Consider the following 27,729-nt stretch of genomic DNA (forward strand, 5'->3'; position numbering starts at 1 on the left):
TACTGTCAGATGGGACCCACTTAGGGAGGTTTTCTACTATGACTGTAAAATTCTGAGTCACTGATACATATGGTTTAAAGCAGTGGTTCTCAACTGGTCTAGTCTTAAGGACCCACCACCATCATGAAAATTGTGACCCTATTTTCTGAGATTTTTTCAACCAATCAGATTTATTTAATTTAAAATAGTGCAGTTTGGACCTCAAATTGTACGAAACATATGACGGAACAAAGAAAAGAAACAACACCAGCATGTTTTAAGAGCACTTCATAGACTTTTTATACTTTTTTTTCCAGTCACATTTGCGATCCACGACCAACTTTTGTGTCTCGACCCACCAGTTGAGAACCACTGGTTTCAAGTTACTCAGTCGTTGGTTTAGCCCCCTACTGGCTTGACTGGATTGCCTGCCTTGCCTGTTGACAAGCAGCGCCTCTGTAAACAACTATACAGTAAATTAAGATCGATTTTGTTGAGTCTTCTGTTTGAGACTGGAGTTGAGATCAACGCACAGAACTGGCATCTTGAGACTTGACTGCTTTCAGGCTCAATCAAACTGAAACTTGTTGGAAGAATTGAAAGTTGAAAGTTGAGAGTCAAGGTCATTTAGCAACAACACAGTATCAGACAGGCCTTGTACAGCCAGAAATCTTCCATGCTTAACCATTACGCCAATTCTTCATGTTTAAATATGATGAACCTTTGAATGGTACCCATTCAATGGACCATCATAAAGACGAAGGTTAAGCTCTGAAATAACTATTTATTCAACTCTTAAACCCTCAGGTGTATGTCATGGGCTTTGGTTTATTAGAGTAAGAATGAGATTTCCAATTGAATCGGCTCTAATTAGTCCCTTTGCAGGATGTCTAAGCTCATCCTCAGAGATATGAGAAGCTTAGGCGTCCGAATGATCCTCAAAGGAAAATCAAAACATTGCCTTTTTTTTTTGTACATCAAAAGAAGCCAATTAAAATGGTTCGGCCCACTGGTGATGATGCTTCCAGTATTCCTGCCATGTCCAACTGGAAGTAGACACAAGGGGCAACTCAATAGGAATTACACACTCAAGATGACCTATTAATGTTGGGAAGAGTGTCTTGGAAGTGTTGGAGGACATGGCTTAAAGGAAAAATGGCTACTTGGGTTAGCCTCAGACTAATCCAGCCGGACTTTGATAGTGTCTGGAAAATCAATGGATGGATTTGTGACTGGAATCCACTCTCGCCCTGAAGGATATTAGACTTGGCTTAAGACCTGAATGTCTTAAAGAGACTTTGGGGCTACAGCCAAAGTGGATCTGTAAAAACTGATAATGTAGCAGCCCTCCTCAGCTCTGGTTGTAACCATCCAATCTTTCATGTAGCTGTTGTGTTTTTGCAAATATATTATGTATCCTAGCTTCATTATAGCAATGTATTGTTTCTCCAGATGCTGGGAAAGAAATGACAACCCTATACCCAACTGGGTAATCAATGGACCAATTGGATTCTCTATTATGGTAGGTCATGGTTTATTGCCTCCTCTTTGTTGGCAGGTGTTTCATGTGTCTCGGTTCAGCAAGTGTTCAATTGCGATCAAATGGGGGGAAAATGGTTGGAATAATAGAAACAAGTTCTAAGCCCCTGTTCCCTTAAGGTACTGTTGGTATATCTCTCAATTCAAGGGCTGCACATGTACAATTTGCAAAGATATTGCTTGTACATTCAACACTAAATGTTGTGCAAGGTATCAGGCTAATCATCTTAAGTTAGAGACTGTCCATTTCCCTGACTGAACTGACGACTGTTAGCTGATTTGACAGCCATTTTTAGCTAGTTTTTCATTTTGTCTTTGAGTTGTTCAAAAAGAACCGGGTGACTAATTAACGGTTCCATTGGTGCTCAACTGAAAAGGAGAGATGAGAGAAACAACATGGAAGTAAAGAAGCAGCTTTCTGTTTTTTTTCCTAAATATTTCACCAGACTTTCCTGTGTTGACTTGATGATACTCTGTCTTTTTGCATTATATTAGATGCAATGCCCCATTAGCCAGTGCAGGTTATCATCATTGCAAGGGGCGGCTTGTGGCTCAGTGGTAGAGTTGGATGTCTCTAAACCAGAAGGTTGAGGGGGTCTATCCCCAGCTCCTACAGCCACATATCTGATGGGCAAGACACTTGACCCCAAATTGCTCCCGTTGCTTCTTCAGCGGCGTATTAATGTGTATGAATCGGATTATTTCCTTCTGATGGACACTCTACATAGCTGTAGAATGGGTAGGGGGGGGCCTGTGGAGTAAAAGCACTTTGAGAAGACGAGTAAAGTGCTAAACAAGCTCAAGTCCATCTACCGTTTTACCATTTTGTAGTCTAGCTAACATTAGCAACCCTCAAGTTTATAGGGATCACTGACCTGTTTTTGGAGTGTAGCCCATTTACAAAATAAGCGCTGTTGAGCTGTTGCTGTTGTTTTTGGGTTCTGCAAGTAAAACATAAAAAGCTAAGTCTCTTCTCTCTTGGCCATGATTTAGTTACTCTAAATGCTTCCATGTGATTGGACAATCACTTTTTGACATACAAACAGTTAAACTTTTAAAAGATTGTCGGCGTTAACTTGAATGACCTTGGCCATATTTTTCAAGTAAGAGCCACTCAGAAGGCAAGGGCCATCTTGGAAGACCCTCAGCACCCTCTGGATGCAGAGTTTTGACGTCTGCAGACAGGGAAGAGGTTCACTTACAGTATGTTAGGAGAGCCAAATCTAACAGATACCTGAGGTCCTTTGTCCCATCAGCAGTTGGGTTTTTAAATAATCTGTAGGCATTGTTGCCTGTACACTTTTACTTTGTACGGTTGGTCTTTGTGTCCCTTATTTCACTCATGTCCATCATGATGATATCCATGGTAGTTATGTTTTATATGTATATGTCTTTGTGCTGTTTTTAGGAAGTGTGTTGTCTACAGGTATGGACCTCTGTTGCAAACCAACAAAAAATTTCCAATCCAATAGAAAAAAAACAGCAACCCCAGAAAGGTTCAAAGGTTGCTGTCGAAAAGCCCCTATAAATTTCAAAGAACAAACATCTTATACTTAAACTTCAATCTAACTGAAAGCCTAAACTGTTTTTTGATTTGCTATCTCACTGGACATACTTGCTGTTTCCACCTTTACTTTTCATTGTCTGCTTTCTGTGGGTGGAAAACTGTCTTACCACAGCTAAATAATGACTCCCCCATGTGGATCCTTCTTGACACTTCAGCTTTTATTTCCTGTCTGTCTCCAAGGTGAACTTCATTCTGTTCATCAGCATCATCCGCATCTTGGTTCAGAAGCTGAGGTGTCCAGACGTGGGTGGAAATGACCAATCGCAATACAGGTACAGTTAAAAAAACAAAACAAAAAAAAAAAACCAGTGAGAGAAACCCCATCTCTGCCTTCTTGGATCTTTGCAGCAAACCTGTTTTTTTTTGTTTTTGTGGTTTCAGCTTTGATGGGAATGACAGATTGTGCAAGTATGCAATAGGCAAATTCTTCACCTGCTTGTGAGCTACAGTGGATACAATAAACTGTATATAACAGATAACATGTTTATCCTCTCAGTGTTTGCTGTCTGGAGAGATAAGAGTGATGCTTACATTCAGTACATATGGCAGCGTTTCATATTGCAGGTGGGGTGTGGGTGGCACACAGTCTTGCATGATTCAAAGTCTGTGTGAGTCTTTTCTTGGTCAGTTGCGGTTGTGTGTTTAATCTTCAGAAAGTTTTTACCACCTCCAGGGAAATCTAAGGTGTGCTGAGTTGTCAGGTATTCTCGCGTCCTGCGGCTGCTGGGATTTAAGATTCATCGGCAGGAGGTGATGAAAGGCTTTAGTTAACTCTGATTTGTTCCACTGCAGAATCTTCTGTTAGTGTAAGTGAGGATTCAGTGTCAGTGCAGAGTATTTCAGTGTGCTGCTTAGCTGAGTTGTCAGCTGGAGAGTGGAATTGGGGTCGAGGATTTGATCGTCTTATATGAGAGTTGTAGGTGCATCTCGGTACAGTGTGAGTCCTTTATGCAACTGCCATATCAGAAGTTACTTTTGCCTCAGTTTTGAAGCACCCACTGAGGTCCTAATAATCATATGATGGTGCCATACCAAAGTGGATCCAGGTGGACTCTGGGATCCTTGAAGACACAATGCATGATTAGCATTGCTGGACAGAAATGCCTTGAATGTGGACGCAGTTATTTTCCTCTCTGGTGGGACTCATCCAGGCTACGTTCAGATTCAAAGGTTTCCTTCAGGTTATTTCTGGACTGGATTTTGAATCAAACATTTAAGATAATTTTAACCGTTATCAAGTGTTGACAGAAGTTGGATGTGGAGTAAACAGACAATCAGCATATATGTTGAAAGAAGGGTAAAGAAAAAATCTTTAAATACCCAATAATGTAGAAATCTTTATGATTTGGGAGTTAGGACTGTTTTGACATTCAATGTTTGTGTGTAAAGAAATCAGTCTAAGGGACAGAGAAAAATCTGAAAAAAAATGTTGTCGCATGTTTTTTTTTTTTTTCTTTCCCCAGGAGGTTGGCCAAATCCACTCTCCTGCTCATCCCTCTCTTTGGGATCCATTATGTGGTATTCGTGTCTCTCAGTGAATCCATTGCAGAAGATTACAAAATATTCTTTGACCTGGCCCTCGGATCCTTTCAGGTGCTGTTACACACACGTTCGTTCCACCAACATAAAAGTCATCGTCAGTGTTATTTTCATGTTGTAAGTTAAAGATTTCAGCTGATGAAGAGTGGTTAAGATTACTGTGGTGTGTTTTTTCCAGGGTCTGGTCTTGGCCATTCTGTACTGTTTCCTCAACAGTGAGGTAATATTTACATTTTTGCAACAACTAAGAACAATACATTTTTTAAGGAATATTAATAGGCAAACACTCAAGCAGTTGTTATCACTACGGCTGTCAGCATTAATGCGTTAACTGTGGCGCGATTAAGCTCCAAAATTAATGCATTAATGGCTTTTTTTCCCTTTAAGCGCCCCGTAGGTAAGCATGCAGAATCTCTGTGTTGTCTGTAATGGAAAAGAACGGCACTGCTGCATCTTTGAATGTCTCATTTCAGATTAGAAAAAAAGTAAAGTAATATCGTCCTAATTTACTGTTCCCTTTGAGCTGTTTTCATTTAGTTTTTTGATCCATAACAAGTTCCTTTTTCCGTGGTTAAGTTAATGCCGTAACCTGCGATCTACGGGACGTTCCAAAAAAGCAGGTTTGGATTCAAACAGGGAGTAAAGTACACTTAGGTCAAGTTAAAACGAATTTTATAACAATGTGTATATTAAAATATCTAAATTAATAAAAAGCAGTAGCAGAGTGAATCACTCCCATGATTCCCCGCAAGCCTATATGTCATCTTTTGTTATTGTTTTGATTGAGAGCCCCCTGGTGGCAGAATGTACATACTGTGCCTTTAAGACCGTACAAACATTCAAAATAAAAGCCCCCAAAAAACAGTTTTTAAATCCAAAAAAGTGAATTTTCAAACGTGTTTTAAAATGTGATTAATCATGATTAACTCCTGAAACTCAGAGATTAAGCAGGATTCAAAAATGTAGTCTTTGACTTGCTTTAGTTATTACTTATAAACAATGAAAGATTTAATCTTACAAATAAAATAATGACATTTATGAATGTGTCTGATTAATTTTTGCAGGTTCAAGGTGAGCTGAAAAGGAAGTGGCGGAGTATTTGTCTGAACTGTCGTCTGAGCAGAGCGCACCACCTGAACAGCACCCTCACCTCCAGGAATGGTTCGGAGCACATGGTGCACTTTCACAGGAACTCCAGAACTCAGTCCATCCTACAGTCAGAGACGACGGTGCTGTGAGGGGAAAAAAATAGTCCACCTGGGTTGAACAATTTACAAAGTAAATGTGAATGTGAAGTCACGATCCACATGGTCGGGAGCTGCACATTACTTCAGAGCAGATTTTGGTTTTAGCTTTACAAATCTCTGCAAGCCTTCAAATGGACCTTAAGTGGACCTTCGGCCTGTCTCGGCCATCCCATGACTGTGTTTTTGTTTGATGCAAACAAGGAACCATTTTCATTTTTATATGCCATGACCAGATGTACAGTTACGTTTATTGATTTGACAGGACCTGTGCTCATGTGTTTGGCAAGAAATATACCTCCATTATGTTACATATTTGATATACACCTGTTAAATATAATTATATATATGTGTGTGTGTATATAGGAGTGCTATTCTCCTAATCATGGTTAGTATCACAGTAGCAGCCATGTCAGGGTCATTATATTATGACCGTGTGGTTGCTGCAATTAAAAAAACTTAAGGGAGAAAAAATGTATTTGATAAAGCCTGGCACTGTTTTTGTTTGCAAGTTTATTTAGCCGTTAAGACATATACACTCCTGAAAATATCTAGACAATTTCAGGGGGACTGCTCTTGATATTCTCCTGACCTGGCTGTTCACATACGCTCCTCAAAGCGGGAGACTATCACTGTCAGATGGGGTTTTGAAATTTGATTTGATACAACTTCAGACCTTGAGCTGTGCTGGAAATTATTCATTTATGGTGTTATATGCAATAGTACTATACAGTGTTGGGTATGTTTCAAATTGGTTTATGTTGTGAAAAAAAGAAGCTTAAAGTCAACAGTCTGTGATCTACATTTTTATTTGCACCAGCTGAGGCGAAGAAGAGTTAAAGGAGAGGGGCCCAGTGTATACAGAAACCTAAAAGATAATTACTTTATTATGAAAGGAACTAATGTTGGATTTTGTTCATGCAGCAAGTGTCACGCTTTTGCCTGTTTGCATTGATTTTTGTGTTCTTGATTCTAAAGTGAATTTTGTCAAGAGATGACAAGAAAAAAGTAAAAGCTTGCTTAGTGCAACGTGACCTATATGTCTTTTACATGTCGTTTTTCACTGTCGCAACAAGACAAAAAAAATCTGGTGACACTTGACCGAAGGTAACATGAAACTAATTACTGCTTTATCACTCCCTCTGGCTATGATTTTTGTTGGAAAAACATAAAGGACTAGAGGTCCTAACTGATGTAAAAAGTGCCACGAGTTGTTGAATTTGTACAAATAAGAAACATGTCTTACATGGACTGTAATGTACTTCACGTGACAGCTACCCAAATAATTTGGATAACATCCTACGTCCTAGAGGGAGGAATACACCTGAGTATTATCTGCATAAAAGTCGACTTTTTACTTTGAGGATGATGTTTTCATGTACTTTTTGATTGAAAAAAAGAGGACCGAGGATTGAACCTTGTGGAACACCACATTTCAGATAAGTCCGTACAAGGACCCACCCATACACGAGAACAAATATTCCACAATTAAAGATAATTTTAAATAGTCCAAAAATAATCCCAATGTTGAGAAGTAAACATCAATGGACAAATAACTTGTTGTAAAACTCTTGATAGAGCATAATCTTCCCAATTGTCAAATTTCCAAATGACTGATTCTAATCGATTAATTGCTTTTACATACACATAGATAGAGAACTGAATTAATTAGTTATCTCAGCTTTAAATCTGGTTTTCACAGGAATAAAAATATGTGTATTCCTATAGGGGAAAATAAATTATAACATTTAACCAACAGCACATCAGGTCCATACTTAAAAAATATAAAAATAAAGTGTACGCCTCAAGAAAAGTGACATCAAGCATACTACAAATACAATGTAATCATGTTCCTCTTCATCAGACAACTCTGTGACTTTTTAGTGGTTGAGCGCATTTAAAACCCTGAGGACAACTCAGTGCTGGTTTGTAGAGTGATTTCATATTTAATGTTGACTGACATGATGTTGAGTATCAGGTCTTTATTTAACCTGTGTAATCTGAAAAGAGACACCATGAATGTCATGTAAAAGATGTTTGATAAAGGCTATCTTTGTAAAACATTGCACTGTGTGAATTAAGTTATTTCCAAGTGCCCTCCAGACACTCGCTATGATTGCGCTATTTTAATAAGCTAATCCAATTAATAAGCTAAAACAGTACCTGCCACAGAGTTTAAGGCAGGGTTGGTAATTTTCTAAAACTAGCATGATTTTGAAAGTAGCATTCCCTCAGTGCCCCGTCTACACCCACCCCCTCCCCTCTGTGCTCCCTCAAAAGCCACGCCCCGTCACTTACATGCTCGACTGCCGTTGCTCCAGAAGTGGACCTCAGCTCACCGATTGCGTTGTGTAGAAACTACGTCGTCTCATGTCTCATTCAGCTGTAAGTAAACTCACAGTATAAACTCCGTCATCGGTGACCCGTTTTGAGTGTGGGCTAGAGCACACAAGAGGTAGAGAGCAAGCAGGGAGACAGGGAGGCGTCTGATTGGTTCATCAGATTGGTACCTCCTGTCAGACCTTGGTCGAGGTTTTTACATTCTTACAACTGCTACAGATGACGGATTTTCTTTGTTCCTTTTTCAGAGAACATGAATTATTCATTTCTGTCAGGACCTAAAGACAATTTCAACCAAAATCTTAAAAAAGTGGATCTGGAGAAAATTACCAACCCTGCCTTTAAGTTTTCTGCCAATGTTTTGTTTTCTTCTTTGTCCTTCTTGCGCATGTCTTTCTACATATTGTCTCCATCCTTAAGATACCCAGCCTAGAGGTGGCGAGCTGGATGCTCCGTCATCTCTGAGAAGATGAGCTGTCTTGATCTGAGCTGACAGAGAGACTCGAGGCGAAGACCCTGCTAATTGGGAAAGAGAAGGCGGGCTGGGTAGATGGGTCTGTGTGAGGGTGATGAGTAAGCACAAAGCTTATTGTAGCTGGTTACTGTGTATGCAAACCAGAATCCTCCAGGAGGGGGGGGGGGGGTGAATCTGTTTTACAGGTGCTCAACAGCCAAAAGTAAAGATAATGGACTAAGGGTGTACTAACACGCTTACAGATTACAGTGTCTACATGAAGACAGGCTGAGATCAGCACTGCAGCTCGTTGGTTCAGCATTATATGCTACACTGGGGGGATAATAAACCCCCCATGAAGCTGTCTGATTATTGTCAATCCGCAGGGATCAATTCAATTAGATTAGAGCACACAACTCTGTTTAAATGTATATTGTTTGCAGGGTTTCCTTAGAGCCTTAGGAGATGAAGTTTATCCCTGCAAAAAAAAAAGTTTCATTACAATGATCATTTCTTTTTGTACATCATTAGCGCGATATGCTGGCTGAACTGGACCTTGGTGACAATCTTGCAGCTGCATTTTGAATCATATGTAACCGCAATTCACACATACTCTGTGTCCGTCAGCACCACAGTCAGCACCACAGTTTTGCTCCGTCGGACGGCTCGCGCCCATTCACACTGGATCCGTTTTTGGGACGTCAGCGCACCCATGACACATCACAGGCGAATTACAAGATCCTGTGAGAATAAAGAGAAAAACATGCAAACAACATGTTGCTTTGTCTTTCTGAGGATGCATTGTTGTTAATTCGGTTCCTGTTTTGACGTAATGTTGATAAAAGTGATGAAAAATACGATCACGAGTCCGTATATTGTGTTTTATTTTGAAATTGACCGGATGCTCCGTGCGTTTCCTTGTTTCACTTCCTGTCTGGGCTGTCATATTCTGTCCAGCTTGATGTGTGCCTGCAGCGTACTCCAGTGAAAATAGACTCGCTGCGTATTTGAAACGGAGCAGAGCGTAGTGCCGTCGGTGGCACGCGCCGGAGACAGACCGCAGCGCGCCCTGTGCGAACACAATGATTGACTAGAGTGGCAGCTAAGTAGAACGTAGTGCGCGGCGCTGACGGACCGCGGTGCGCACGGAGTATGTGTGAATTGGACTTAAGCAGCCGAGGGAGGATTCATCGAGGCTGCTGAAAAGGGAATTACAATAGTTTAGTTTGGAGATGAATCCGCATCTCCAACTCTGCATGTGAGACAACTGATTTCAAGTTGGCAATATTTCTTAAATGAAGGAAACATGAACGAGTCATTTATAGATTTAGCTCTCTTTAAACCTGCAGGTTTAAAAGCTCAAAACGTCTTTGTTGTGCCACTGCAGTGAATGGCCGCTTGTTGATCGTTTTTCTGTCTTCTGCAGATCTGGACGTTATCTTCCCTCAACTTAGTATTTACTATCTCTCAAGCAGCTGCAAGAATCTGTGATAAACCACGTGTTCTTAAATCTACTCGACACATAAATTGACTCACTTCTTATCTTTTCTATTCAGAGAAGCATTATGCAGATTTTCTCTGTTCTTTCCTTTGTCTTCAACAGAACTCACATGGGTTGCCCTTTGCATTTGATGAGATTACAAATGTACGTAATAGATTTCGATAAGAAGAGCAGTTAGATAAACAGTGTTCACGCTCTTCCATTTTTCTTTGAATATAATTATTTTTTAGCCTCTAATCTGGTTTATCTGATGAAGTCAAAGGAGATAAAGGGTGAAACTGACTGCCTGTCATCTTCAGTTCTCACAGTCTGCTGGATGAAAGTGAAATGAAGTGAGTAAAGAAAAGTTAACCAAAGAGAAAAGACGGGAGTTGAAAGAAATATTCTCATAACAGTTTTACATTTGGTTCTAACGGTCAGTATTTGAATTATCTCTTGATGTTTTAATGCTGGTTTGAAGCTGTAGAAACGTCTTTAACTTTAGCCCCATTTCCACCAAGGGATGCGGTTTGGTTCAGTACAGTCTGGTATGGTAAACCCCTGATCTTGCTTGCATTTCCACAGCCAACAGTACCCTTACACATCACTAAATCACAGCGGCACAGCATAGTGAAAACCGCCAATAAATTAAACAAAGTAGAAGAACGTGACACAATAAACAAAGATCAATGATTCCTAGGAAGGTCGTCCATGGGGCGGAGCTAGGCGCTGACATTAGTCGCGAAGAACAAAAACAGCCTTGAAATGACTCTCTCCAAATTAAGACTTTTAAACATGGTGCGTTTTCTTTGTCATTTATTAACGCTGTCGCATATGAAGTGAAGATTCTTTCAACCAATCAACAGACTGCAGTGTGTCTAGCTCCAACCTTTAGGATCAAAAACGGCATGCTTGGCACCCCAACAGAAGGGTAGCAAAACAGTAGCACGGTATAGATCAGTTATTTTGGTACCATTCCCAACTTTTGAATGTGGAAACACCAATAAATGTGTATCGAACTGAACCTGACCGCTTGGTGGAAACGGGTCTTTTCATACCTTTAACAATCGGCTGGCTCTGCAAACATCACGCTGTCTGATGTATTTATGGAAAACAAAGTCTGATCTGCTGCCAATGTTGGTTTGGATCGTGCCTGTATGATAGAACAAAGAGTCAGCGCCTGCAGCAACAACTAAAAGACAATTGAATCCATCAGTGGACTTTTGGGGAACAGCTCATAGTAGTGGGGTTCACAGATGCACAGGAGGTAAAGAAAAGTAATTGACAACTTGTGCTCCACTTCCAAAAAGCGATCCGGTTCAGTTCCCCTGAGTTCGGTAAAGTTTATTGGTTCTTCCACTGTAAAAGTTGTGAAAAATACCAAAATAACTGATCTGTACCGTCCTTATTTTTTTTGCTACCCTTCTGTTGGGGTGCCAAGCGTACCGATTCAACCCTGAAGGCTGGAGTCAGACACACTGGAGTCCTTTGGTTGGTGGAAAGAATCCCTTTCCGTGCTACAGTGGTAATGATGGCCAAACACAAAACGCAACATGTTAAAATATCCCGTTGATTTGGAGAGAACCATTTTAAGGCTGTTTTTGATTTATGCGACTATTGTCAGCGTGAGAACAAAGAGCGTCTTACTAGCAGAAGAGCTGGATTGCCAAGAGGTTGCAGTTACAGGGATTCTCTTCTCAACAACCTTCATAGATTCAATGCACAACCAATCAACAGATACTCCAAAAACAATCTGTGTCTTAAGAGTACCAGATAACCTTAAAGTTAACTACCCTCACGTTTAACACAATACAGAAGCTCCAGTCGACCCCACTCCCACCTTCCTGTTATGACATTCTCAACTGAAATAGTAGCCCAGTGCACTTGTTTAACTTTGAAGGGGCAACATGAAACACTAAACAGACTGCTGCCCAGGAACTCTGGAAAGTCTACTTTGAATGGTGTGACACATGGAACAAACTTGTCTCCATGTAGCCAGCACCAGAAGCGGCTGCTTGAGGTTGATTACAGCTTCAGAACTATGTGGTGTTGGGTTCAAAGAAGCTAACCTCCTTTCAAGCTGATTTTATATAATGGGCTTTTGGTTGGATGAACATATGAGACTTATAATGTTTGACAGCTTTATTTAAGTGTTGTGTAGTAGCGGGTGGTGTTCATTCTAAAACGCTTCCAGTGCTGGTGTTGGTGGATTTAGTAAAACCACCGAGGATAGACATCGAGGGAGAAATTCAAGGGCCAGTCACTGAGACGGTTGAAAACAATATATATATAGGTACCTATATAAATATAGGTAGCTGCTTCTGTCTTGGTTGAATGTCAGTCTTGAAAGTGATGTTGCTATCATACAACAATCGACAAGCAGCATGTATAAGCGAATAAGAAAATGTTGCACAAAAGTGAATTTCTGGTTTCATTTAATTATTTATTTGGCTTCACCAAAATAACACAAATTCTGCTATGAATGGATGCCTGTAACTGAGCTCCTACTTTTCTTTTGCCTCTCAACTCAACAGTCATGTGAGGGTTCGTGTGGACGCTCTGTTGCTCATGTATGATAAAATAGTTGCCGAAACAACAGGGCTTCGTAGGGTTGATGTGTACTTATTAATAACAGACGAGGATTGTGGAATCCCCATGACACGTGTGGTAGTGCACTTTTGGCTAACTTTTTCTCAGAAGCACTGATCCAAACCGTTAACCGTTATGATATTAGTTATTGGCTTTTAAAACACCTAAAGCAGATTGACATTGTTAAAATTCTGTGTACTCTTGTACTCCATATCAGCGCTGATGAATGCCTCTAGAGCAGGGGTGGGCAAACTTTTTGACTCGCGGGCCACAATGGGTTCTAAAATTTGACAGAGGGGCCGGGCCAGGAACAGATGGATGGAGTGTTTGTGTGAACTAATATAAATGACATGTAAAAGCCATTACATGAAAGGATTTGGCCTTTAACAGGTAGCAAAGCATGAATATGCAAGGCTCATTGTACAAATTGATTTCCAAATGCATTCATTTAATTAATTTAAATTTTAATAAACACAGTAGAGAAACTCACGTTCAGTTTCAGTGGGAACAGTGTTGTTGATCTCCCTTTTTTGCCAGTGCATTAAAGTCTGGAGTTAGTTTTGTAGTGGTAATTCTCAGGATAGATCCGAGGTGTTGGTCAGTTAACTTGGATCTGTGAGGGGCTTTGTTGATGTTCATGACGCTGAATGTCTGCTCACATACGTAGGTATATCGCTTAGCTCAGGAAATTTGTCGGATTTCCCCATTAACTCCAAAAATGCGCTGATCTCCTCTTTCAGCTCCCACACTCGTTGAAACACTTTGCCCAAACTTAACCAGCGGACACGAGAGTGGTACAGTAAGTCCTGATGATCTGCATCAGTTTCCTCCAGGAACATAATAAACTGACGATGCTGAAGTCCCCTTGCTCGTATAAAGTTAACAAGTTTTACAACTGGATTCACGACATGATTAAGCTGCAATACAGACTTACACAGAGATTCCTGATGGATGATGCAGTGAAGGAAAATAACATCCTGGTTTCACTTTATCCTGGATTCTTTTCAGCAGCCCAACATGTTTTCCAGTTAAATTTGACGATCCATCCGTTGTGACATTGGCAAGTTTACTCCAAGGTAGCTTCATTCTCTCGATGACAGCAGACACCTGGTTATACAATAAGTCCTCTCCTCGCGTTTTTCCTTTCAGGGACTCCATGGTCAAAAACTCCTCCGTTATCTCAAAACTGTCATTAATCCCTCGGATAAAAATGAGGAGCTGAGCAGCGTCTTTCACGTCATTACTTTCATCCAGCGCTAGTGAATATAACTTAAAGGACTCAGCCTTTTTGTTTAATTCGCTGGCTATATCTTCATCAATCAGTTCCACACGGCGAGTCACAGTCCTGCGTGATAAACTGATTTTTTCAAACTGGCCTTGGCTCTCCGGACACAAGAGACCTGCTGTCTCTACCATGCATTCTTTTAAAAACTCGCCTTCGGAGAAAGGCTTGCTAGCCTTTGCTAATTTGAATGCCAGCAAAAAACTTGCCTTGGTAGTTGACTCTTGAATCGCAGTTTGTTGGTGAAAAAAATGTTGCTGAGTCTGTAAATTATCCTTAAACCTCTGAGCCGCAGCCGCCCATTCTTGCGGGGACTGCTTGCTAGCGTAGTTAGCATGCTTCGTTGCAAAGTGACGGCTGATATTGTACTCTTTGAAAACTGCGATAGTTTCTCGGCATATCAGGCATACAGCCTTTGATCGGACTTCAGTGAAAAAATATTTAGTTGTCCACTCCGTATTAAACACTCGGCATTCACTGTCCACTTTTCTTTTCTTTGATCCGCTTGTTTTTCCAGAAGGGCTCATACGGGTTCATAGGGCAAAGCGAAAAAGTGAAGAGAGGAATAATACACCACACTCTGAAGTGCGCCATCTATTGGGGAAATGCGGGCATTACAGGGGAAAACGAATGAGGTTTATTATAATAAAATTTAATTTAATAATAATATAATTTGGACAAGTTCGGCTGGCTGGATTAAAAACCCCAACGGGCCGTATATGGCCCGCAGGCCGTAGTTTGCCCATGCCTGCTCTAGTCAAATGTTGGAATCATGTCAGCTACGCACCTAGCTTTTATAAAATCAAAACAGAGCCGTTTTTAAAAAATTCACCCCCCGTACAGTGTCTGCCAGTGATGACAATAACTAACCAGACCTATTTGTTTTTTTGTACCAGGCTGTAAAAAATGTTTATTTATGCTGTAAAAAACAGTTTTTTTGCATGTGGTGTGTATGTGACGTCAGGTTTTCCTGCAGCCAGCCTCTTGTGGCAACTGATGGACTGCAGGATTTTGCACTTCCACATTGGCTTAATTTTTCCACACCGGAGGTTGCCTCTTGGTCAAATTAAACATTTTGTTGGAATGGTAATTATGTTTACAGCTAGCAAGTAGTAAGTGAGTTGTCTGGTAACATTTCACTGTTGGTATGAGGTATTTCAAAACAATTTTTGGTCTGTGTACTACTTCCATTACTTGGAATTAAACCAGCTGTTGCAAGGGGAGGCTTTGTAAATTAAAGCAGCAGAAGAAATGAATAGGTTTGTATTTGAAACAGGATTATGACTTAAATCTGAGGCGAAGTATGTCTAAAGACAATATCAATGATCTGCTTCAATTATCAGTTTGACCATCTGATAGACAAAAACAAGGAATGAAGGTCAGGTTAGTGTATTGATGTATGTACAGCATGTGAACCACCAGTATGTGAAAAACACATCTTCCAATGATGGTGAAGTTCAGTGGAACTCTGACGCCTCCCTGTGGTGTCTCAGATTTTCACAGTTTGTAATGCTGGTGCTCTCAGGTGGCTTCGTTCTGACAGTACTTGTAAAACCTGTTCAGTTATTCTCTGTGTTTTATTCACTTATTGTTACATGTTAAGAAATGTGTGACTAGAGTTTTTTACATGCTTGCTTATAGAGTTTGCTTCCATGTAACAGAGAGTGATTATGTATTCATGTAGAGAATCTGCCCTGTTAGAGGAATGAAACATGAATCAGAGCTTGTTAACCCCTCCCTCTTCTTCCTGCAACCAACAAGGGCTGACGTTCACTGAACAAACACATGTTGTGTTCGATGTGTCTGGATCTAGTTGGATTTCTAAGGAAGTGAAACTCAGACAGTCGTCGTTACAGAGAGTAGAAATGACGCAGAAAGGAGTTCAGCTGGGCCAGGAAACCCTTTTCTTGTTCGATCTGGAAAGACGCTGAACTGGAGAAGCTCTCACACACAGAAGATCAGAACCAGTTTCTACATGACTACCCCTCACTGTCACCACTCAGTGAATCTACACCCTCATCCAGCATCAAGATCCGTCCTCTGTTTCTACAGAAAGCTGATTATACTTTTCTTCACTACACTTGCATGCAGTACTTTGACGAAACTAGTAAAGCCAAATTTCTGTATTTCATAGATTTCAATATCATATGTGGACGTGGGACCTTCCTCTGACCTGTTGCTTTAAGCCCACTAGTTTTCCTTGCACCACAGCAGACATGGACCTGCGTATAGACATTCTGTTAACCTTTCACCTTTACACACACACACACACACACACAGTTTCCTCCTTCTCTTAGATTATTTCTTCTTTGTTTTGTTTTCAATGTTTTGTTTTGTTGTTGTTCTTTGTTAGGCGTCTTAGAGTATTCAGAGAAGCGCTATGTTATTATTATTATTATTATTATTAATGTTAAAGGTCACATATTGTGTAAAATACACTTCACCATGTTTCATCTGAGTCTGCCTTCTCACCGTAAACAATAGGTCATGCAGAGAGAAATCACAGAGACACAAGGACGTCTAGAGAGGGGCGTGGTCAGACACATCTCATTTACATTTAAAGGTACAGACACAGAAACAGCCTGTTCTGAGCAGGGCTGAAATAGAGGAGTTTATAGGCATGATCGAATACAGGATCAGAGTGGATTTAGAACAAAAGACAGACAAGTTTGAGACTTATTTAAACATGTTGAAGAGGAGGAGAATATGTGACCTTTAAACCATGAAGGCTGTCAGTGTTAGTGATGACTTTTGTTTTCTTATCTGTGCTGTATCACTAACCATCTACTATTTGTAATGATGTAAAAATTTGAAGACATTTGCAAATAAATCTAATTAAATTGTATTCATTTCTCCATCAGACCAAATTTACAGTTTTCCCCCAAATGTATGTAAAAATGTACCATGAGGTATCTTATTTCTGCTGTAAAAACTGTTTTTTTTTTGGCCTGTTGTGTGTATGTGACTTCCTGTGCTCCTGGATCCTGCCTCAAGTGGACACTTGACAAACTGCAGGATGTTGCACTTCCACATTGGCTTTATTTTTCAAAACCGGAGGTTGCGGCTTGGTTTGAACACAGTCTCATTTCTTATAGCATTCTTGGTGTCTTCATTCTCTCTGTGTTGTCTTCTCCTTTAAAGCTCAAAGTTATACAAAATAGCTCTATGAAACTGTAAATTGCAGAGGACACCTAAAAAAAATAAAAGTGAGACTTCTAACAAATGACAACAAGAATTTTTTCCATGTTTGCTTCAACTATTGTGAGCTGTAACTTATTTAAAAACATCTTGTGGTTGTTCAATGTTGTCTTTTAATCTTAACTGCACGATAAAACTCAGACTGACAGACTCACACTGTCACTTTAAGAGAATTCATCACATGCGTGAGGGCAGCATGGTAACCCCTCCCTATTGCTCAACTCCACTCTGTGCACACATTTCCTGGTTCCCTCTCCTTCACTAATATACGAGTACAAGGTGGGTGTAACCAACAAGTGAGCTCCCCAGCCCCGTGCAGCGTGGATCAGCATCAGTTTTTTTTTTTAATCAGAGCGCTGACTGTGAACCCCGACACATCCTCCACTGGCATCAGGTGAAATGGACTGTATTAGAAGCTACAAGGGCAGAGGGGAATGCGTTTGTCACGTGTGTGTAACGCAGAGAGAGCTTGAGGTGAGTCCAGCAGACATGCAGCAGGATATCCAACGCAGAAAAAGAAGTGTTCAAGTTCTGCAGCTGGCTGTGGAGAATATCAATCTCTCCGCTGATGAAGCAGGGGAGAGGAGCGATGAGGTCACCGACCTGATCAGACACGTGGATAAAATATTTCCTCTTAATGACTCAGCAGTTTTGCCCAGCAGTAAAATGTGTCCTCTGGGGTTCTTTGAGGATGTCACAGCCACTGTTTCAGACACCAAAGATGGACCTCAGGACATACCCGCTGACTTTGGGACAAACACTGACCCGCCACAGACTCAAGTCAACGATTCATCCTCCAATTTGACAACCGAGCCGAAGACCAGAGCTGAGTTCCTGCAGTACGCACGAGACATCACACTGGATCCGAACACTGTAAACACACAGCTGTTACTGTCGGAGGGAAACAGGAAAGCGACATTGATGACGAGAGAGGAGCAGCCTTATCCCAGCCACCCGGACAGATTCATCCGATGGCGTCAGGCCCTGAGTAAAGAGAGTCTGACTGGACGGTGTTACTGGGAAGTGGAGTGGAGAATGAAACGGGTAAATCTAGCCGTGTCATACAGGGACATCAGCAGAGAAGGCTCCATGAACGAATGTGCATTTGGATTCAACAACGAGTCGTGGTTGTTAGAGTGCAACTGCAGCAATAGTTATAAATTTATACATAACAGAGCCAAAACTCTCATCTCAGGTCCTCTTGCCTCCAGAATAGGAGTGTACCTGGATCACAGAGCAGGTATTCTGTCCTTCTACAGCATCTCTAAAACCATGACTCTCCTCCACAGAGTCCAGACCACATTCACTCAGCCTCTACATGCTGGACTTTGGTTTAGTGGTTATAATGGAGCCTCTGCTGAGTTCTGTCAGCTGACCTAGATGAGAGAAATGAGGTGAAAATAGCCTGTGTCCCCTTTAAATTATATCTTGTCACAAGTGGCTCTGTTTTTTTTTTCAATCAAAACCAAAATGGTATGTGTGTAAACAATATGCTGCAGCTTCAGCTGAAAATATCCTGCAGGAGTCGTTTGTCTCTTTGAGTTGTTTCTAACTGCTGTACCTGTTCTTCTATAGTTCGTTGCCTGATTGACTGCAGAATAAAGAATTTTATATTTCAAACGTGTCTCTTATTTTTCCTTCATGGATTCACCGACATGATTTTCTGACATGATTTTCAAAGCTGCATGAGTAAACCTATTTCACTCAAAGATAACTTTTCAGGGATATTAACTTTAAGTATAAGAAATTAACTTATCATCATTTAACAGTGATTCTCAGGGGCGACATTTTGTGCCTTGTCTTTCTGGATAGTTAGTTATTGTTGCTTGAAGCTCATTTGATGGCTTATTTGTTGAGGTATAGGACTGCAAGACAAGAAGAATTAGAATAAGGGGAGGGTGCTTCCTTTGTACAAGATGAAGTATTCAAACGGCTGTTATTATATTATTATTATTATGTTATTATATTTTTAACATTCAGAGAGGATTTGATTTGCAGTTTGAATCGTCTTTTTTTTCTTTTGGCGCTCGTGATTTTCCTTTGGCGCTGGTTAAAACCTCTTTGGGGGGCGCCAAAGAATTCTCTATGCAGGAAAAACCCTGGAATTTCAATTCAAGTTCAGAAGGGTCACATGTCAGTGACCCTCCTTCCTATGACCATATTTGGACAAAGGTCAGCTGCAGTTTTTGTCTCAATTTGCAGGAACACTTGAAATAGTGCTGACTCTGCAAAACCTGAAGAAGGCCCCTGACATGGGAGGTAGCATATACGCACATCCAGAAAATACGACCGCATTCAAATAAATTCTGATTCACAGATTATTCTCCCAATTTCCCATCCTCTCTGTCCTCTAATCCCCTCATCTAAAATCCTGCGTCCCCCTTCTCTCCTTCTGCAGAAACTCAAAGCAATATCCTGAGTTTGAATCAGCTGGCTGTTTTGTTTCTCTGTCGTCATTTGTTTCTCAGTATGTTCACTCCTCAACAAAAAAACAGAAAAACGGTGCTGACATAGAAGAAAACAGGAAGAAAAAAAAAATCAAAAACTGGATTGGGAGCAAAAGTCTGAACTTTCTCACAGGACTCACTGGAAGTTTTTTTTTCTCCTGGATTTGGTCTGGAAACCTGCACCCTGCTCTTCCCACATGGCTTTTCTCTTTCCCCTTCAAGTGGATCACAGCAGGGGGGGGGGATATTGTAAACTGGCTATAGTACAAAGAAAAGAGAATTATGCATACTTGCTGAAACTCGGTGCTTTTTTTTTCTTGTCCTTTTTGTTTTGTGCACGATAAATTGAAGGTGCACACGGAGCTGAGCGTCTCTTTTTACTGTCTGCGTCACCTCAGCTCACCTTTCATGGAGGAACAAAAAAGAGAAACTGTCAGCTTCTCGTGTGTCTCATTTTTCAAAATGCTGCAATGTCTTAGAATTTGACCGGTGCACATACGAGATTTGCGACTGGATTTAAAAAAGAATGATTGATCACATGCTGTTTGGCTTTTTGTATGACTTCTCATGTTAGCATCTTCTTGTTTTTACCACGTGTATCAGAGCAGCTCGTCAAAGTCTCGCTTCGACATGCAAAAATAACAGCTTTTGTGAGGTACATACTCAACAGAAAATGGCATAAATATATTCACCATGTATGCGTGTATGATGAGATGTTGCAACTTCTGCTAGCGACGCCTTCTTTATAGTAAAGCTATCTCCTTTTCTCTACCTCCTGACGCCTGGTGCTTCTGTTCATCTCTGAGATTTTGTCTCGTTTTTAAAGCAACATTTCATTTTCATTGCAAAGATCAGAATCAGAATCAGCTTTATTGGTCATGTATGCTTAGACACACACCACAAGGAATTTGTCTTTGGTAACTGTGCTCTCAATGTACAAAAGTTATAACATCAAATATTAACATAATAAAAGTAAAAACACTAATAAGGATAAATAAGTCAAGGATAAATACAACTTTTTAAACTTATTTTTTATTGGATGAAATTACCATTACAGAGTCATGAACATCAAATGCATGGACAGACATGTTCAATATGTTGTGGACATCTACACGTCTTTTTATCAACAATAAGGACAACTATAAACATTGAACATAATTATAACTGTACAACACAAACATCCATCAATCAATTAACTAAACCACTTTTACTGTTCAGGGTTTTTCAAATCTGTAGTTTTAAACTATAAAAGGAGGGTTATTTGTTCAGCCATTTAGTTTTATGAATTTAATATTTTGCCCACATAAAAAACAGATTAATTAATATTTATTTTCTGATGAATTGTTCTTGAAAATTAATAAAAAAGTCAATTCTTGTTGGATTTATATTTTTTCTATGTTTCCTCAAAGGTATTTTTCTAAATCAAACAAAAAAAGCAGTGTCATGAAAACTGCAAAAGAAGGTGTTCAATAGTTTTTAGTTTTAAAAGGTTCATCTTTTGAAAACAGGAAGGAAATGTTTACAAACACACATTTAGTATTAGTTGTTACGGGATATTTATGTACAATTTAAAATAGAGATTACTTCATTTTATTTGTAATTATATATTTATAAGGGAAAGTAAGGAGCCCCTGAAGTCCTAAAAAGTAAAAAAAAAAAAAAAAAGGATATATTGTATAAGTTTTTATTTTTCTTTTTTTTTTTTACTTTTTTGGACTTCAGGGGCTCCGTAGTGAAGAGAAATCAATTCCGCGTTTTTTATTTAATTTAATAAGGTCCATCTATTTTTACAAAACCTTTCATATTTCTCCGACGTCACTTCCTGCCACTTTATCCTGGCGGGACGTTACTGCTGCTGATTGATGCTCACCTGAAAGTAGACCGAATAATTAATACGTTTCTATCTTCGGACAACTTCCGGGTTCACCTGAGGGAGATTTTCTTCACTGGAGAGGATGAAAACAACTCTTCATGAGGTGAGTAACAAACAGTTAGATTTAAAAGAGGACTCGAGCTAACGGTCAAACCTCAGACTGTAAATATTAAGTTGAAATCTCGTGGACGATGACCAACTATTACAGGTAAAGATATCCAGATATGATGCAGAAGAAATGTTTAAAGGGCCTGTCAAAGAGTGTTTTTGAACTTTTAATCACTTTTTCTCTCATTTTTCACCACAAACCAAAAATAACAGTTAGAAGCAAAAGGTAGCCCGCTGCTCTTACAATTATTGTACAAATATTTTAGAGGTGAGCGACTTAATATGTGAAATATTTAGGGACACGTACCAAAGCTATGGTACCAAACTACACCACGTTGTGCCATTATCTGGAGCCGACTAAAGTGAGCACTTCTAATTCCAGGGTCCGGTCCATACATGTTAACATAACATAAAAGTCTACAAAGATGTAACACATCACCTCTAACACTGCTCAGGAATGAGGAGACGTAAAGGAATGTAGGTGTTTCAGTCTGAAGTCTGTCAACATTAAAAAGATCAGATCTGCTCCTCTTCTGAGCTTTATGTTGACTTCATAACAATCTCTACTCCTTTAAGTGGAGCAGCAGAAGAGTGTCAGTGTGTAAAAACAAAAGGCTCATTTATTAGCTGAACTAAATCTGCAGGAGTTTTCCATGTCACTGATTACAACAGAGGCCGATTAGGACGGGACCCTTCAAACATTTAGGGACTAATTAAGAGTATACTCACTTCTTCAGGCACCACTTTGCATCACCAGACCATTAAAAATATTAACAACAGAATATGAAGAAGATACATTAGAGGGATTCAAATAGTTCAGTGGTAATTTGAGGTCACTGATGGCGTTTATGTTTTATTAAAGGAGAAAATAACAAATATGCTAATGTCACGACTTAATGGTTAGGCTTAGAAATCAGTTTTTTTTAAATGTTCCCACCACTCCACTGTTTTAGTAACACCACTGGGAACAAAACTAATCAAACATCTCTGTATATTCATTTAAAATCATTGAGTTAACTCCTCCCCTGCTCTGTGGAAGATGATGTGAGGTTTCCAAACGATATCCAGCAGTCTGCGCTGACGATCGATCTCTTCCTCGTACTCGACGATAGTTCTTTTAAAAACTACAAAAATGTCTTCCGCAGCAGCCGTTAGTCGCTGGTTGATAAACTCTCTCAGACTCTCAGCTGAACACATTGTTGTGGTTTTATTAAACTTTTAAAAAAGATGAACTAGGACAACAGGAAAGTCTGAGAGGAAATGTAGCTGCGTTCAAATCTGGTGCTCGCGCTGTTTACTTCCCCTGTGTGTCACACTATAAAGTATCCTACCGACGGTGGAGGTGCGGCAGCCTTTTGTTCCGCTTTCTGTGGATTTATTTTGTTCAAAACATGTTTTTATTATCAGAAACAAGACGTAAAAAACTTCTCTTTATTAAAAAACTAGATTATATTGTACAGTGAGTTACTATGGTTACAGATAGACAGAAAGTGTGTTATTAAGGTTAGCCTACAGGGACAGTGAGTTACATAGATACTTTATTGATACCGAGGGAAATTCTATAATTGCTAAAGTTACACAGGGACAGACTGTTACCATGGTAACATGAACAGTGGTTTACTAAGGGTACAGGGACAGTGAGTTACTTTAGTTACAGGGACTGTTACTATGGTAACCGGGACATGCTGTGTCTGTCTGGAATATGCTCCAATCTGCTTTTTTTTTGTCCACAATGAAACTAAAACAATGACATGAATTATATACTGAACTAAAGTCTATATTTACTGTGTCATCCAAAACTTCGGGTCGGCTTCATGAATTAAATCATGAGGAATGAACTTTTCCTCGATGGGACCTGGAGCCTGATGAACATCTGAAAACAAACGACTCAAGAGGACAAAAACATAAACATCAGAAAATAACACCAACTTCATGTTTGAGTCAAATTAAGTTTAATTTCAAAGAAGAAGATTAGTGTACAGCCTTAATAAAATCCAGACTGTGATATTTAATAAACAGAAGTGGTTGATGTTATTTAATGCAACATGGCCGTCGTATAAGAGGCGGATTGGAAGCAGTGAAACTTTGTGTTGACATGGTGTCAGTTATTTAAAAAGTAAATCACTTGTAGAATATAGAGACATTATTTGAGTGAATTATCAAGAGTAACACACATGAACAACATGACAGAAAGATCACTGTGTCTGGGTTTACACCAAGAGCAGAAACACCAGCCCATCTTAAAACACGGGGTTAATTAGATCAGACGAGGAACTCGTAGAGAAAGTGTTGAAGAAATGTGGAGAACATGTTCCCTCTAAAGTGAAGAAGAGTCCAAGTATTCAGTTACAAACTACAGAGAGACTCAAAGAAAGCTCAACTTCCTTCACACTTCACTTCATTACAGAAGTCCAGTCAAAGATTATTTTTCTGCCTTTGAATCGCTCCACACTCCTGTCCACTAGGGGGCAGTGATTACAAAAAGAGACATTAAACTTGAACATGAAATATAAAAACATAAGAACAAATAAAAGAGCTGGCATCATCTATCTTTCTTTGTGTTTCCTGACACAGAAATAATCTCTTCAGATCGATCAGTCTGGGAGGAAACTGTGGAAACAGTGACACCTGCTGGCAGAAAGCAGTGATAGCAGCAACAGAACCTAAACATGAATTATTATTTAAATAAAACCCTCCACAGATTGAATTAATTTCTATTTAAAATCCTGAGATAATAAAAACAGAAGGTTCAAACATCAAAGTGTAATAAACATCAGAAGTTAAAAATAAAGATAGTTTGATAACGTGTCCGTTGTTACCCTGACATGATGAATGAATATCAATGATTGAGTCTGCATGTTATTCAGCTCTTTTTATATCATCTCATATTACATCAAATATTCAGGTGCTAACTCTGCACCTGGATCCAGACATCCTGTTTGTAGTTCTTTTAAAAACTCAGTGAAGCCTCCTCTTTGTTTTGATCCAACAAAGAGACGACTGATTTATTATCAGACGACCAACGACTCGTGGTTAAAAGCACAACTTCACACTTTAACTTGCACAGCTGGAATCAACTTCTACTGTTATCTGTGAATATGAGTCAATGAATAACCTGCACCACTACACATGTCCACAGGGTGGCACTGCAACAGAAACATTTATATCCAAATCAAAGAGTTCATCTTCGGTCGATGAGTCATGAAGCAGTTTAAATTCAGAATATGAGAATAGAAAAATGTCCGAGGTCATGGTCCGGTGTGTGACGGTGGAGCTGATCTCAGAGCAGCTCAGACTGCAGCACTGAGAGTCATCTGCGCTGTGATTGGTCCGTCAGTCTCCCAGTAACACAGCCCAGTTAAAGACTCACCAACACACCAGCTGCTGCTTCCAGCTCTGTGATCAGCAGGATCCTCTCTTTAAAGACTCACCAACCTGTTGATATAAAAAGACATAAATCAGAGATTAGACTCTGAGAGAGACTTCATGATTATTCTTTATATTATTCATGATAAACACGGACGGGGCTGGCTCCAAGCTATATAACAGAGCTACTGACACCATATGAGCCAGCCCGCAGTCTTAGATCCTCAGGTGGGGGCCTCCTGGTCGTTCCAAAGTCGAGACTTAAAACTAAAGGTGACCGGGCCTTTTCAGTCAGGGCCCCTGGACTTTGGAACGACCTCCCTGAGGAGATAAGACTCGCAGACTCCCTCAATTCTTTTAAATCCCTTCTTAAAACGTACTTTTACAGACTTGCTTTTATGTGATGTCGTCTTCTTAATGTCTTTTCTTATTGGTTTTACTATTTTTATTTTATTTTCTTCTTTCTTTTCTTTTCTTTGTTTGTTTTAGTTTGTTCTTGTTTTTGCTGTTTGTCAAAGCACTTTGTAAACCTGTGTTTTTAAAAGGTGCTTTATAAATAAAGTTATTATTATTATTCTGATCATATAATATCATCGTTATCAGGATTATTCTGATTATCAGTGATACAGAACATCCAGTATGAAGAGCAGCAGGGACTTCAGTCCTGCTCAGAAGTGAAGTGGGCGTGTAAAGTAGCACGCCACCTTTCAGCTCTCGTGGTCACGTGTTGGTGACTTGAAGCTTAAAGGGACAGAGAGTCCTTGAAGGCATCATCATGTCAGAGACAGTTGAACCGGCGACCCTCCGATTCCCAACCCAAGTCCCTACAGACTGAGCTACTGCCGCTCAACAAGCAGCCTAATGCCAGAGTTAGAGTTAATGGAGTAATGTAAATGTATTTTTAAGATCTCAAAAGGTACCAGACGAGGGGATCCATTGTCACCATTGATGTTCGTACTATCTATTGAACCGCTGGCAGAATATATTAAGGTAGAACAAAAAATAAAAGGCATATCCAGTGTTTCCCCTACCATTATATTAGGGGGGCGTCATTTCAGGGTACACATTAAATATAAATAAGTCTGAGGGAATGCTAATGGGCTGTACAATCGGGGATGAAATCAAACAGAAATAAGCATTTCATTGGGATGTCGAGAGGATAAATTACTTTTTTTCCCCAATTAAGATGTTAGAAATGAGAGAGAGATTAATGAGCATTATTGTAACGCTGATGTTCTGAGTTTTAACTCGACTTCCACATAAACTACGCGAACGTGCACGAGCCTGCTGGTTAAGAACATCGGTAGGTAATCAGTGTTGATAAATCCCATGTTCTTAACCTGCAGGCTCGCACACGCTCAGGGACATTTACATTCAGAAACGCCTCCAATTAACCGTTTATGGTAACAACACACCTCTTTAAAAACCACCTGAATATATTTACCTCGCCGGAATAATGACTACGAGAGCAAAGAAAAGGAGCTTCATAACAACAGGAATGGAAGTGGAAGAGGTTGAATAAAAAAGGGAAATAAATAAATAGATAAATAAATAAAGAGATAAAATAAGGTTAGTAACTCTCGCGCTAAGTGACCCAGATAAATGATTAGTCAAAGTTACTAACAAAAGAACAAATGCAGCATGAGAGAAGGTGACAGGTCAGAGGAGAAAACACCAAGATGAAGTTTGATAATAAGTTCAGTGCAAAAAATAACAACGCATCACGGCACAAAAGCCAGAAGTATCTGCTCCACAATTTCACCCTTGAACATTTACAGCGTGGTCGGGGGCACAGCTCTCTCTGGGGGATTAATCAAACAGTGACGCTCTCCCAACAGAACAAGCTGGACCAAACGGATCAGTGCGCTCTTTTGAACTTACTGCGGAGCGCACGCTTCACCAAATCATCTAATAATGCAAAACCAGCCATGATGTAACATTTCAAAGTAACGCCTGTCACAGCAGACTTTTTAAAGTTTTCAGACCAATTAGGCAACGGATCTGTTTCAAACCACACAAAATCACTTATTTTGTGTTTTGAATTAAAAAAACTGGGAACATGCATCTAGGTTGAGATGGATTCTGGCGCGCTGTGACACTCGTGGTGCTTTTTATTTGTAGTTTTAATGTTCTACCTCTAGATTCTGTGTGTAAGCATGCTCAGAGCTGTGCTTATATTTACACACATTTCTAAGTAAAAGAACAAGTTGATCAATTCCACTCTTTGTGTGGAAATGTTCTTACTCAGTACGCACAGATCCGTGCTCACACACTGTTGATAGATGAGCCCCCTGGACTTTTCTCTTCTCTGGAACCTTTCTTCTAGGTGTATTGTTGTTTTTTTTCAGCATTTTTGTAGTAATTTGTTTGTATATTTAGTCACTTCTAAACTGTAGTTCTCATCTGCCTTGGTGTGATGTTTACATTTTTATGATTAACTTTCTTTGTTTACATGTGTAACCTTTTTACTAAACCATGTGACTACTACTGATCATGTGACTGGCTGTAAAGCGTTAAAGGAAGTAGCTTGGCTGCCATTTTGTAGCTGCCCTGATGAAGGCCTGTATGGCTGAAACATGTTGGCATGTGTTTATGAATCTGTAGCCCTGATGAATTAAAGGCTTTTTATGCTGAACCCTCTGAGTGCCTCAGACTTCTTCAAAAACTTCTAAGTTGGATCCCCGCACGGAAGAGCACCAGAGGAACTAATTACTAAATAAATAA

The 27,729-nt window shown here is 39.8% G+C and overlaps 3 protein-coding genes and 1 long non-coding RNA gene across 10 annotated transcripts in view; 2 read left to right on the forward strand and 2 right to left on the reverse strand.

Annotated features, from left to right (window-relative positions):
- vipr2 (vasoactive intestinal peptide receptor 2) overlaps positions 1 to 6,970 on the forward strand; it is a 45,790-nt gene extending 38,820 nt beyond the window's left edge. Inside the window, exons 9-13 of the mRNA XM_061043558.1 lie at positions 1,432 to 1,501; positions 3,266 to 3,357; positions 4,549 to 4,678; positions 4,803 to 4,844; positions 5,689 to 6,970. Of these exons, the coding sequence (XP_060899541.1) occupies positions 1,432 to 1,501; positions 3,266 to 3,357; positions 4,549 to 4,678; positions 4,803 to 4,844; positions 5,689 to 5,862 (508 nt within the window). The 3' untranslated portion in view covers positions 5,863 to 6,970. The remainder of the gene's footprint in view (positions 1 to 1,431; positions 1,502 to 3,265; positions 3,358 to 4,548; positions 4,679 to 4,802; positions 4,845 to 5,688) is intronic.
- Positions 6,971 to 6,972: 2 nt separating this feature from the next.
- On the reverse strand, positions 6,973 to 7,376 carry LOC132978388 (uncharacterized). Its single transcript, XR_009673905.1, has 2 exons — positions 7,141 to 7,376; positions 6,973 to 7,057 (listed from the first exon to the last, which is right to left on the reverse strand). It is a non-coding gene; the product is annotated as an uncharacterized LOC132978388 (long non-coding RNA).
- A 10,178-nt stretch (positions 7,377 to 17,554) lies between these two features.
- On the forward strand, positions 17,555 to 18,831 carry LOC132978384 (tripartite motif-containing protein 16-like). Its single transcript, XM_061043559.1, has one exon. The coding sequence runs from the start codon at positions 17,611 to 17,613 to the stop codon at positions 18,589 to 18,591; it is 981 nt and encodes a 326-aa protein (XP_060899542.1). The 5' UTR covers positions 17,555 to 17,610; the 3' UTR covers positions 18,592 to 18,831.
- Positions 18,832 to 23,574: 4,743 nt separating this feature from the next.
- The window catches only part of LOC132978369 (NACHT, LRR and PYD domains-containing protein 12-like), a 41,921-nt gene continuing 37,766 nt past the window's right edge, over positions 23,575 to 27,729 (reverse strand). For all 7 annotated transcript variants that reach the window (XM_061043517.1, XM_061043520.1, XM_061043516.1 and 4 more), the window contains one exon: positions 23,575 to 25,074. In XM_061043517.1, the coding sequence (XP_060899500.1) occupies positions 25,059 to 25,074 (16 nt within the window). In that variant the 3' untranslated portion in view covers positions 23,575 to 25,058. The remainder of the gene's footprint in view (positions 25,075 to 27,729) is intronic.

This window comes from Labrus mixtus, chromosome 8, assembly GCF_963584025.1.
Source record: "Labrus mixtus chromosome 8, fLabMix1.1, whole genome shotgun sequence".
In the NCBI taxonomy this organism is placed as follows: domain Eukaryota; kingdom Metazoa; phylum Chordata; class Actinopteri; order Labriformes; family Labridae; genus Labrus; species Labrus mixtus.

What these genes read in the sequence shown, in the direction of transcription:
- LOC132978384 (XM_061043559.1), top strand. Translation starts at nt 17,611, where the DNA reads ATGGACTGTATTAGAAGCTACAAGGGCAGAGGGGAATGCGTTTGTCAC.